This window comes from Protopterus annectens, chromosome 11.part0 (assembly GCF_019279795.1).
Source record: "Protopterus annectens isolate FY-2018-M chromosome 11.part0, PAN1.0, whole genome shotgun sequence".
NCBI classification, from domain to species: domain Eukaryota; kingdom Metazoa; phylum Chordata; order Ceratodontiformes; family Protopteridae; genus Protopterus; species Protopterus annectens.
Window position 1 is genome coordinate 769,813,539 of NC_056745.1, and position 13,835 is coordinate 769,827,373.

General features: G+C 43.9%; 1 protein-coding gene across 1 annotated transcript in view; it reads right to left on the reverse strand.

Annotated features, from left to right (window-relative positions):
• Positions 1-13,835, reverse strand: part of IPO8 (importin 8) — a 3,293,983-nt gene that overhangs the window by 2,377,294 nt on the left and 902,854 nt on the right. The window contains exon 8 of the mRNA XM_044088203.1: positions 12,453-12,537. Coding sequence (XP_043944138.1) covers positions 12,453-12,537 — 85 coding nt within the window. The remainder of the gene's footprint in view (positions 1-12,452; positions 12,538-13,835) is intronic.

The following is a 13,835-nucleotide window of genomic DNA, read 5'->3' on the forward strand; positions in this document are numbered from 1 at the left end:
TAGGGGGGTCGAACCGAAAGAGCATGAAGTTCAGACACCCTCCTGGCAGATGTAATAGCCACTAGGAATAAAGTTTTCCAAGAAAGATATTTCAGGGAACAAGAAACAGCTGGCTCGAAGGGGAAGAATCAAGGATGTCAGCACTAAATTTAGATCCCACTGAGGAGGAGGATTCCTGATTGGAGGCTTTAGTAGGAAAATTCCTTTCAAGAAGGCCCTGCAGAGCCTATGGGACATAATATTATGATCTGCTATCCGACATGAAAATTGGAAATAGCAGCCAATTGAACTCTGACTGTGGAAGAAGAGGAGCCTGCATGAAAAATCTCTGCTAAGAAGTCCAGGACTGCCTGAACAGGGGCAGTAAAGGATCAATATTCTGGGCCTTAGCCCAATAAGCGTTTCCATTTGCTTGTATAAATCCTCCTGGTAGAGGATTTTAGTATGATGTCTCTAACTGGGTTAGAGATCAAAGGAAGCCTGGCTAAGGAAGGAAGTGGAGCAACCATGCTGTGAGGTTGAGAGAAGGGATTGACCGGTGCAGCTGACCCGATTGGTGAATCAGAAGATCTGGCACTGGGTCCAGATGCCACGGCTGCACCAAAAGGTGATGATGGAGGAATGGGAACCAAACTTGTCGAGGCCAGTAAGGGGCAATGAGAATCAATTTGGCTCTCAAAACAGTAGCTTTCTGGATCACCTGAGGGATCAGAGCAAATGGAGCGAAGGCATAAAGAAGTCCCTGGGGCCAATCCTGGGACAGAGCGTCTCTGGAGGGATGACCTGATAGAGGAAGAGGCTGAAGAAGTCTGGACATTTGCTGTTTTGGGGAGTAGCAAAAGATCGCAACATGGACGACCCCATTCCAGAAAAATCTCTTCCGCTATAGATTGCTTGAGAGACCACTCGTGAGGCATGAGAATAGCTCTGCTCAATCTGTCCGCTACAATGTTGGTTTTCCCAGGGATATGCGTTGCTACCAGAAACCGAGGAGAGGAGATCGCCCATTGCCATAGTCTGAGCGCTTCTCGACACAAGGGGTAGGACTTGGTTCCGCCCTGTTTGTTGATATACCAAACTACAGACATGTTGTCTGTGTGGACTGCAATTGTCCCTACGGGAAGAAAGTCGTTGAGGGCTTCCAGCGTTAAAAGCACTGCTCTCATCTCCAGGACATTTATGTGCTGATGGTTCTCGAGCGGCTGCCACGTCCCATGAACCATCCTGCCCTGCTAATGACCCCCACCCGATCAGGGAGGCATCCGTGGTGACAGTGGCTATCGGGGATGGGGTACAAAGTACCTGCCTTGGTGAACCTGAGCCGACGTGATCCACCAAGCAAGATGCTCTTTGCATGTCTGTGTCACCAGAATCTGGTGACGCATTGGAAGTTGCTGGTATGACCATTGTGTGAACAGCATCCACTGAAGAAGGCGCATGTAGAATCGAGCCAGGGAAGAAGAGTAATGGCCGCAGCCATGAGACCTAACACCTTTAGAACCATTCTGGCCTGTACTTTCTTGCTGGCCAGAATGATCATGACTCTGAATGTCTGAAACTCTTTGTTCTGTAAGGGTAGCTGACATCGAACAGTGTTTAAGTTTGCCTATGAAGGTAATAGACTGGCAATAAGGATGACTTTTGAAGTTGATTGAGATGCCCAAATGAGAACAAAGGTCTATTGTGTAATCCCTGGCTTGTATAAGCTGATGCCTGGTGGTGGCTGACAGGAGCCAGTCGTCGAGATACGGAAACACCTGGAATCCTTGACGTCTCAGGTGAGCCGTGACCACTGCCATGCATTTGGTGAACACTCTGGGGGCTGTAGTGAGACCAAAGGGCAGGGCTCTGAACTGGAAATGACTGGACCCCAGCCGGAGAAATCTCCTGGAGCATCTGTGAATTGTGATGTGATAGTACGCATCCTGAAGATCTATTGAGCACATCCAGTTGTCCTTCTGTAAGAAGGGCAGAATTGACTGAAGAGTGACCATTGTTGAGTCTGCTGAGATCCAATATTGGTCTCCAGTCTCCCGTCTTTTTGGGGACCAAAAAGAACCTTGAGTAGATTCCGGGCTCTGAATGGTCTATTGTAACTGGCTGAATGGCTCTTTTTTGCAGTAGTTTTGAGACTTCTAACTCTGCAATTTCCCTTAGACCGGGTGGTACATCTGGAAGGGAATTTGAGGGAAGGGACTTTCCTCGAAAGGAATTATGTAACCCTTGGATATGATCGACTGTACCCATCTGTCTTGAGTGAGGGAATGCCAGGCTTCTGGGTACAGTGATAATCTTCCCGACTGCCTCCAAGGAGGGACAGCCGGGCAACATCTCAGGGATGCTGAAAGGGCTTGTCAGAGAGAGGCTCTCTGTTTCCCTGGTTTTGGACCCCTCTGCCTCTAGAGCGTCTGTTGTTGTTACCCCTCTGCCTCTAGGGGTAAACTGACCACGTGAATCGGCGTGACTCCTTGGGATTTCTGGAACCACATTTTCCCACCCTTCTGTCCTTTGGGATAAGGTCTAGAAGGGGTGGAAAACGGACTCCAACAGCAGAAAGAGTCTTGCCGTCCTGTTCGCACCTGGTCAAGGTTTCCTTCACCTGAGGGCCAAACAAAGCTGACCCATCAAAGGGAGAATTTGTGGAGGGCGCCTTAAAGGGATCCAAAAATCACATAGCCGCATCCAGGCTTGGCGTCTAAGAGCCACACCTGTACCTGCGGCTCTACTGGCTCCATCCGCAGCATAAGATATTAGCATGGAGGAGTTTGCAATGGAATTGAGGGTTCCTAGCTGCGAAGCAATTTTTTCTTGAGCCCCTGCAGCTGTAGGATCCTGAACTACTTCACCCAGCTCCTTAAGGATATCCCTCTGGAGTCTGGTGAAGTGACATAGGTAATTCAGCGAGCATAGCAAAGGTCGCTGAGGAAAACATCCGCTTACCGTACCTATCCATGGTCCTAGAGTCCTTATTAGGAGGATGGACGGGCACGGAAGGATCTGCAAGTTCCTTTTGGTGGCAGCCACCACCATGGCATCAGCGGGACACCCTTAGTAAGGAATTGTTTGTCACAGGGCAGTGATAAATTTTGAAGGCCTCCTAGGGACTGGCTCTACAGAGTCAGGAGCTGTCCACGCCTTCGTGCAATAACCTGCATAAGGGGTCGAAGGCGGAGACACCCAGGAGGTGGGAGATCCAAGCGCCTCTAGGTATACTGACTCATCCTCAGAGGGATTGTTGGTGGGCCAGTTTCCCTCTGTTTCAGGAGTTCTAGGATGTCTGAGAAGGAGACATCCTCAGAGGGGATCTAGGGGATCCCTCTGACTCATCAAAGTCAGTATCCAAGTGACAGACTTGGGGAGTCTACATGCTTCCTCTTACAAGTCCTCTTCCTAGGAGGATCTCCCGAAACATCAGGAGAATCCTCGGAAGAGGGGAAATTCCCAATGGGGAAACCTGAGGCGGAGGATCTCTGGGTCCTGTAGCAAGAGAAGTGGCAGAGATGTCAACAGGTACTATAGAGGGAGGAGCTACGGGAACAGACTGCTGACTGATACCAGTGGCCAGTACACTCTTCATCACCTCGAATGCTCCTCCCAGGCAGGTCCGAGAGAACCCGCTCAAGAGCTAGGAACTCCAGGGACCACCGAAGGGAAGCCTCCGAGGCAGATGTCGGAGCCGAGCTCACCAAGGCCGAGGCTCCAAGGGGAAGAGCGGGTTCGGACAAGGGTCGATGCCACTCACCCTCGGAGGAGACCATGGAAGCCCGACCACGAATCCCTCTAAGGAAGGTCTCAAGAGGAGATAAGAGTAGAGGCTGAAGGAACAGAAGGGGTATCCGTCCTCCAGCCGTAGCAGTAACCATTCGAAGACTCCAACTCCAAGCTCTGGGGTAGAGTTGAAGGAGGAACTGTAACGGGGTGTGGACCAACAGTCGTCTGTTGAGACGGACTATGTAACATTTGGGCCAGTACCTGTGACTTAAGTAATCTACTGACCACTCTCTCTAGGTCATGATCTGACAGTCTGGATGACCTTGAAGATCGGCTCCGATGGCTCCGTTCGATAGAAGAGGTGAAGCCGAAGTATCGGCTCCAAGGAAGGAAACCTCGCCCTCTCCCTGAAATGAGCCAGCGGAGCCGATACTATAGATCCTGTCGGAGCCGACTTCGGAGCCGACAGGAAACCTCGATATCGGCTCCAGCCGGAGCCGATACAGCCACCAAAGTAACGGTGTCGGAGCCGATCGGGCCGACACCGATGCATGGGTGTCGGAACCGATCGGAGCCGAGTCGATACAGATTCGGCACCGATAGCCATCGGTGCGAAGGCTGTTAAGCCAGAATCGGCTCCAGCCGATCTCGACTCGAACGAGTCGGGCCGCAGGCTTAGACACAGAAGTCTGGGCCTTGGAAGATTTAACTGATTTAGATGGAGCCGACTTAGCCGGAGAGCCCTCCGGCTTAAGAAGGCCCCTAAGGATCAGTTTATTGCGTCTTTCCTGCAGGACTCTCTGGCTGAAGGAATGACAAATAGCACAGGAGTCCTGCAGGTGAAGAGGCCCCAGGCAAGAAGTGTGACCGTCTGTCAGAGACATCTTCTGACAGCACGAGTCACACTTCTTAAAACCTGAGACCCTCTCCTTTGACATGGTGCTTTACACAAACACACACACACACCAGTCAAAAAATTAACTTAAATAAAATACCAAAAGGTATTTCTATAAACAAACACACACACCCTAACAGGGAGGGGATGGGATGGGTAAAGTTTGACTAAAATAAATTAGAAAAGACAGGGATTTTCTGTCACAAAAAGTAAATAATTAACTAAAAACTAATTATTAAGGGTTTTTTTAGAAAAAGGGGCTTAAATATCCAAAAAGTGAATCACTTACCAGGAGCTGGTAAAAGGAGGACCTCATAGATCTGGGTACTTACCGCCTTGCATCATGGGATATGGGGCTGCCTCGAGCTGGTAAAAGTGACTCTCGAGCTTAGCAAGTGCGAGTCGGGCCGAGGATCGGCTCCGAACCCATCAAGCAAGAATGAAGGCGAGATTGACAACTTAACATGAAGCTCTTCCCCTGGAGACCAGATCCAATTTGTAATGAGTGATAAAAGTATGGGGGGAGGCCCATGTAGCTGCTGCACAGATGTCCATCGAAGCTCTGGAATGGAATGCCACAGAAGTGTTTGGTGGAACAGACTTTCTTTCTTGGTTACAAATGAAAATTATACAGTCTCTCAGCCATTTGGATAGGGTCACTTCAGACAATGACATTCCCATGTTTGGAACAGAAAAGGATATAAATAACTGGTCTGATTTTTGAATTGTTTTTGTCTTAAGTAAAATCTCAATTGTCTGTGGACATCAAGTAAATGTAAACAGTACTCTCCCTTGTTCAAAAAATTAGGAAAGAACACTGGCAGGTTAATAGTCTGATTAATAGAGAGCTCAGTGATTACTTTGGGCAGGAAAGAATGGTTGGTCAGTAGTGATACTCGGTCCGTATGGAAAATCAAATAAGAACGCTTGGTACAGACAGCCTGGAGCTCAGAAATGTGTCTGGCCAATGTAACAGACAACAGAAACAGAGACTTCCAAGATAGAAACTTGATGTCAAACGTGGCTGCTGGCTCAAAAGGAGGCCGTGTCAAAGACTGTAAAACAAGTGTGAGACTCCAAGGTTGTGTGGGCTGCTGAATTGGAGATCTATAGTGATAGACTCATTTCAAAAAGGTTTTGCTTAGACTATGAGAAATTAAAGAGGAGTCACCAAAACCATTATGAAAATTCGAAATGGAGCTAAATTAACTCATATAGTTGATGCTGCGGCACCCTCCTCAAAGTTAGATAAGTACTGGAGTACGGCAGAGACCGGTGCAGAATATGGATCTAGTTTTCTCTGTCTAGACCAAACAGAAAATCTTTTCCATCTGTCAGCATAAAGTTTTCTGGTGGATGGTTTATGTGAAGCCAGAATAATGTCACATACTGGAGAGGGAAGATTACAATGCCTGGCGATTATCGAAGTAGAGAAGAAAAGCTGTGAGCTTTAGACTGGTCAAGTTAGGGTGGCTCAACCCTTGCGACTGAGAAATCAGATCTTGAGTTGGATCCAAGGCCCATGGTCTGCAAAGTAGATGAGGCCAAAGCAATGGGAACCATACCTGTCGAGGCCAATATGGTGCTATGAGGATCATTTTGCTTTTCAACCAAAGAGCTTTCTTCAGAACTTGAGGAATGGGAGGGTAAGCATAAAGCAGTCCCGTGAGCCAATTGTGGATAAGAGCATCTATTGGGGACTCCCCCTGCAGTGGAATTAGGGTGAATTAGTTGCTGCATTTGTGGTTGGACGGGAAGGTGAACAGGTCACAGCAAGGCTGGCCCCAACGGCTGAAAATCTTTGATGCTAAGTTGGGGTTGAGGGACCACTTGTGAAGCAGGAGAATGCATCTGCTCAATTTGTCTGCGATCATGTTAGAATTCCCTGGGATCTGCATTGCCATTAGAAAGTGGTTGGAAGCTATCGCCCGTTGTCAAACTCTCATGGTCTCTCAACATAGAAGATAGAACTTGATTCCTCTTTGTTTGTTGATATACCAAACTACTGACATGTAGTCCGACTGGATAGCAATTGTTCCTGAAAGATAGGCAGACTGAAATGCTTGCAATGCCAAAGACACTGCCCTCAGTTCTAGAAGATTTATATGCAGACTGGCCTCTAAATAGGACCATGGGTCTTGGACAGTCATTCCCTGAAAATGCCCCCACACCTTATCAGGGAAGTGTCCATAGTCACAATGGTACTGAGCTGAGGGGGTGGAAGGATTGGGTCCAAAGTTCTGTCTCTGACTTCATCCACCAAGAAAGATCTTGGTTTGCATCGATTTGTTACTCAAATCTGGAAGGAAAATGGGTGGCGATTTGGATACCATTGGATTAACAAGAGCCACTGTAGGGAGTCTCATGTGAAGCCTTGCTAGGGGTACTATTGATATTGATGCTGCCATTGACCCTAACAGCTGCAGGACCTGTCGAGCTGAAACCAAGTCATGGCAAAGTATCACTCGGTGCTAGATCCTTAGTCTTTGAAGCCTGTGATCTGGGAGAGAGATTAAGCAAGAATGGGTATTGAATGTCACCCCTATAAATTCCAAGGAATGGGCTGGAGTTGGATTGGATTTCTCTCAGTTTATAAAGATTCCCAGGTGATTTGCCAAAGAGAGGGTGTAGTACAAAGCTTTTACCAGTAGATGTTTGTTGGGGAGCCATTCATCTAGAGATGGAATGACCCGGAATCCTTGTAGTCTCAAGTGAGCTGTCACTGCTGCCATGCATTTGGTGAACACTCTGGGGGCTGTACAGAGTCCGAAAGGCAGAGCACGAAATTGATAATGATTGGCTCCCAGCCAGAAGCGAAGGAATATTCTGGGGCATTTGCCCATCTTGATGTGGTAATACGCATCCTGAAGGTCTATCAAGCACATCCAATCACCTTCCTCCAGAAAGGGGAGAATGGACTGAACAGTGACCATCCAGAATTTTGTCTGGCTGACAAACTTGTTTAAACAGCTAAGGCCATTGGTCTCCAGTCCCCTGTCTTTTTTGGCACCAAAAAATATCTTGAGTAGAATCTGGATCCGATCTGGTCTGGTGGGACTTTCTGGATGACTCTTTTTAAGTACAGCTTTTCTATTTGTAGAGTTACTTCTTCCCTTAGACTGGGTGGAATGTCTGGAATTCATTTTGGTAGCTTTGGGTAGGAGTCGAATGGGATTTGGTAACCTCTGGTTATTATCTTCTGCACCCAAGACTAAGAGGTAATTGATAGCCAGGCACTGGTGTGCAGAGAAAGACGTCCCCCGTCTGCTTCCAGGGGAAAGTAACTGGGTCGCTCTTCAGGAGTACTGACAGGGTTGTCCAGAGAAAGAATCTCTGGAACCCTGGTTATGCGGACCCAATCTGCCTCAGTAAGGGTGTCTTACGGAAGAGTTTCCCCCTCTGCCTCTGGGGGTGAACTCACCATATGTGTGTCAAGAAAAGGACCCTGAGACTTTTTGTGCCACAATTTCCCACTTCTCTGGTTCCTGGAAAAGGAACGCTGAGGAGTGGCGAAACATGCACCAATGGCGCACACGGTCTTGCCATCCTGCTCACACCTGGGTAGCATGTCCTTCACTTTAAGGCCAAACAGGGAAGACGCTTCCACTGGAGCATTACGGAAGAAAGACTTAAAAGGATCAGTGACGTTACATAGGCACAACCAGGCATGACGTCTCCTAACTACACCTGAACCCACAACTCTAGCCGCCCCTTCGGTTGCATGTGAAATTAACCTTATGGACGAATTGGAAATTGATTCCAGGGTCACTAGTTGTGAGGCTACATTGTCATTAACCTCGTCAGACACCTGTTCTGATGCAGTACCAGATAGTTTGGTGATTAGGCCACTCTGGAGTCTGGCGAAATGTGCCAGGTAGTTCAAGGACCGAATTGCAAAGGTCAATAAAGCAAATACTCGCTTCCCCAGTCTGTCCACCACTTGGGACTCCCTGTTAGGAGGGTGAACAGTATGGCTCTCCTCAGCAAGCTCTTTCTTCATGGCTGCAGCCACCACCATCACATCTACTGGTAAACCTTTTGAACAATGTGGATTTTCTTCAGGGGGAGACAAGATCTTGTCTGGTCTCCTGGGGATTGCCTCAAGATTGTCAGAGTTTTTCCAGGCGTGCTGCATTACAAGCTGAACAAGCTTGTCTGCAGGCAGGATCACCCAAGAGGTGCTAATTAGGTACAAGAAAAAAAAAAGCAGAGTAAGGTATCTCACTTTCCAACAAACACTTGTCTATCCAAAATATCAAAGACTTAGCTGAGAGCTGGCTTGAACGTGGCTTTACGGCTACACAGTAAACGAGATCTGAGGTAACAGGGAGAAGGGGATTATGGATAAAAGCTTAGCTCGAATGTTTTTGGCTGGCATGAGCTTGGTATAAGGCCGGCTCAGTTCTAAGGATGGAACTAAAACCCATCAGTAATGAATGGAATGAAGATTAACATCAGATCACTTGTTTATAGCTTAAGCCAAGGGCATTAATCTAGACATTCACCATTGTAAAAATAAGATGAAATATCTTAATTCTACATATAATTACTGCACTTTTACATCCCCACCCCTACTGCAGCAGCCCAAGATCATAATATATTAACATTAAACTTGCTTTTCTCCTGCATTTCTTTTCTTGTTATATTGTACAGCCTACATTCCTATAACTAAAAAAAAATCTCTTTTTTACTTTAATATCTTTAAAACAGGCATCAATAAAGATACCCCCTCCCACATTTAAAATACCCGACTACACACTGCAAAAACTACTTTACTATACATATGTGTGTGCATATATATATATATATATATATATATATATATATATATATACACACACACACACACATGGGTCTAGACCATATGGCCGTGACCATATGATCGACATTTGAAATGTCGAACATGTAAAGAAAAAAAAAACAACAAACACTCACCTTAACACTGCTATCAGGGGGGCTCCACCCCCCCCCCACACCCCCTGTAACTTAAATATACCAACTCCAAGATAGCACTACAGTGTGGAAGATGGAAAGCTTTCCAATTGGCACTGTACGGAAATGCCGGTTCCGCCTGGTCAGCATTTCAATAGGTCGATCATATGGTCTTCATCCATATGGTCTTCAACATTTTGAAATGTCGACCATGTCAAAGGGGACCCATGTATATGTATATATATATATATATATATATATATATATATATATATATATATATATATATATATATATACACACACACATATATATATATATATATATGCATATCTATAAATAAACACACACACATACGTATACATAAAACATGGAGTTCATATCATGAAATGCTTTGTACAAATTCTAATAAGAGCAAAAACTGTTTAAATTATGGTTACTTTTTCTCTTTTAGTGTCTCAAACATTAAGGACAAAGTGGAGTATATGTTTTACAGTCCACCCACAATTCTATTAAAGCCAACAGAAGTCATGTCTTTTTCAGCCACTTTTTCTTGCAAAGCTATATTTTACAGATGTAATTGATGCTTTATAGTCTCCCATGTACTCACTAATTTCAGTGTTGCTGGTGATCTTGTTCATCTCTATCTCCCAACACTTGACTGTGGTTCAAGTCCCTAGGTACTCCTCCTAGTCAACTCCTCCACTTTTCTCTCTCTATAAAACATTTTCCTTTGCAACACTGGAAAATATTTCACTGTCAAAGTCTCTATATGAGCTTGATTGTCAGAAAAATGAGAAGCAGAGTCCTCTTCTGTTTGCTGGTTCACTTTTGGATGGATAAACTTTTTATTTACTTCCTAGCCTGTTCTGCATCAAAATGCCTTTGACCTTCCAGGAAATATATTCTGAAGGCAGCTGAATACAGCAGCATGAATCTTACATCTGCATTCCTTGATTGCTACAAAAAATTTGCTTTTCTTCTGATTTTCAACAAACACTCTGCTGTCTCCAATTTTAATTACTTTTCCCTTCTGCCATAGTTTTTGAGGATCAACTGCTGGAAAGGATTATCTGCTAATATGAATGCATCATTACTAACACAGGTCTTGGATGCTTTCTTATGGGCAGGTTTGGGGCATACACTTCATGTGGGGTCTATATTAGTTCCTCGAAATACGTATTTGTCAAATATGTATTAATCGACAGATAAACAGCAAAGTTCATTACAGGGAAGCACAGAATTTTTCTCAGGCTTAGGAACCACTGGGCCATCACCACAACTTTGCCCTTTTCCCCACCGTAGTGAAATTTCGGAGTTGGTATCTATAGTTAGGGGGTGTGGGGAGGGGGGTGCAGCCCCCCACTTGGGTAGGTTTGATTTAGTGCAGTGTGTCCCAGAGTGCTAGAGGGCCAGTGATTCCTAACCCTGGCAAAAATTCCGTGGCTTGCTGTAATGAATTTTGCTGTCTATCTGTCAATGAAGATGTATTTGACAAATGCATATTTTGAGAAACTAACAGACCCCTTCATGTGCCCTCTCAATTAACAAATCCTGGTGGAATACCAGTCCAGAGTCTGTTCCTTCCAATTTCTCTGGTACAGCAGAAAATCCCAGGTTTTCTCTGTGCTCTCTCTTCTAAAGCTAACATTTTTCAAAACAGCTCTTCTTAAGAAATATACTCAGCCAGCCTTTTCTTAATTTCAGCCTCTGATTTTTGCAGTTTTATCAGTTCATCTAAATAGCCTGTTAAAGCTTCTATAGTTTCCAGCCTTTTGTTATTTGAATTGATATACTCTTTCAAGGATTAATTTATTTTAATCACCAACTCTAAGCACATTTGATTTATTTTTTCCTCTAAATTATTGGAAGAAATATCTTGTGCTGAAGCTTGAATTGTTTTTGCTGAAGAACTGCAGGATTCTTTTCCTCCAGTGTTTTCTCTTCACCTTTTCTGATTTATATTTCTTTCAGGTTCTCTAAATTTCTTCTTTGCAGGAATCCAGACAGAGTCTTTATCAGCCAGTAACTGAATCTTCCTAAAATGAAATTATCACTGCCTCTTAATTCTCAGTTTCTTTTTTCACATTGATCAATAGCTAATTTCTGCATTCCCAGAGTGTAGCCATCTTGGAAATCTTTTCTTTTTGAGGAAAAGCTTGCTTCCATAAAAACCCTAGGTGGGTGTGTCAAAGTCAATATTGCAGCTCTAGTCCTAAGACTCTGAGCTACAAGTCAATGACCCTACGTAGGTTAGAATTTTAGAAACTTTAGCTTAGTGTCTCAGTGGGGGGGGCAAACACAAAGAACAGGGGAAATAGTAATTTAATTTAATCTGTACTGCTTTTAAAAATTAAGCATCCACTTGTCATCAATTTCTTTTAAGACAAATACATAAAGTAATGTTCACAGTATGCAATTTGTAGTGTTGCTTTTTTCACATCATTTCTGAAGTTATCTGGGCAAGTCAACCAACTCAGTTAAAAGACAACCTTTGGCCTAGGTTTCTGCTGATAAAGATCACAAGACCAGTTAAAAACAATCTCAAATTGGTTAAAAAAATAAAATCTAACAAAAACCACATGTAATGTTTTGCCTTCTAATAATCACTGCTATAAGTTTAAGTTCTTAGTAAAATACATGAGTAATGTCAATGTAATAAGCCTTGGTTTCAAATGTTTAAAAACTTGAAAAGAAAAACTTGGACTTCTGAATAGCAACATGGAATGTATTTTTTAAATATCTGACACAGGTCACAACTGAAGACCATACATGCAGTAAAACACAGAATATTCTTGGTGCATTTCCTAGTAATATCTATGGTGAACCTCATCTGCAATACTGCAATCAAATGTGTATATATCTTCTTTGCATTCTAAGAATTTTAATAATGCTGACAGAAGAACATTTTTACCTGCTGTATCCCAGCAGCATAGGACTTGAAGAAGAATTCAGAAAACTCAAAATACTCCTTGGTCACATGACCAGGGCTGCCATACCTAAAAAATAACAACTTTATTTAGTATTTTACTCATAAAAATGAGACTACATATAATTCTATTAGTTTACAGAATAGCTGACTAGTTTTCCAATTTTAACTGCACACCAGACTCAAACAGTTTTGTAGAAAAGTAAACTGAATCACAATGAAGGAATGCAATCACCCTAAACTGCATAAGGGTTACAACACAAATCATTTTCATGGAGTCCTTGGAGACCTATTTAATTTACTGCAAATCACAAAGGCTAATTAATGTTTTACACACACACACACATACACACACACACACACACACACACACACACACACACACAAACACACACAAACACACACACACACACACACACACACACACACACACACACACTTTATAGCGTAGTCAATCATGATTTGGGAGGTGGAAGGAAACCACACAGACATGGGGAGAACATGCAAAGTCCATAAAAACCGTGGCTGGAAATCTGTACTTTATTTCAGTCCCCAAACCTAAGAGTCATAGATCTTTTCCACTGGGCCACAACAATACCAAACAACCTGCAGCGTTTTGTGAAGTGTGTTCTGCAGAACATGTGTCAGCAAGATGGCTTGCACAGAAAAAAATCTTTGAAATACTGTTGATGTTGCTGCTGCCCTAGCACAATGATCTCATACACAGCCATAGAGGATTTACTCTCACAAAAAAAGGCAATGAGGTAGGCCATTTATTTAGACATGGCCTGTTTATTAACTAATATATCTTATTTCACTTCCTTGAAAATGGTTTACTATCAAAAGGCAGAAAGTCAGTTAAGTGACAGGCACTTGTTTGAACACAGTATGTGCAAAATTTAGAATGTCGACATACAAATGACCGTCAGTTGATAATATCGTAAACAAGGCAGGGACATGAAGCATGTCTGGTAACGGCAACTGTCGACATTAACATTGACAACACGTTGTCGATGTTGCCACGTCGACCACTGCACCTATTTAATATTCACGAGTCAAGTATATGCGTCGGTAACATCACCGTTTGCGCTTTTCAATGTTGCATTTTTGATAGTAATCCATTGAAAATAAAGGTGTTCAGTCTTTCCAATCTCTTTGTTGATGTTAATATAATACACAAGTTATCTGCATACATCTAACATACTCATCATTCTAATAGCTGCATGAAAGACTGGCTGCTGAACAGACTGGTTAAGGGTTACATTAGATACTACTTTGGGCATAAATGACTGACGCCTGAACTTATGAGCATTTTATGAACTGTCCCCACAATGTTTGTTTGTGGCTCTTTCTGCTGTTTGTGTATAC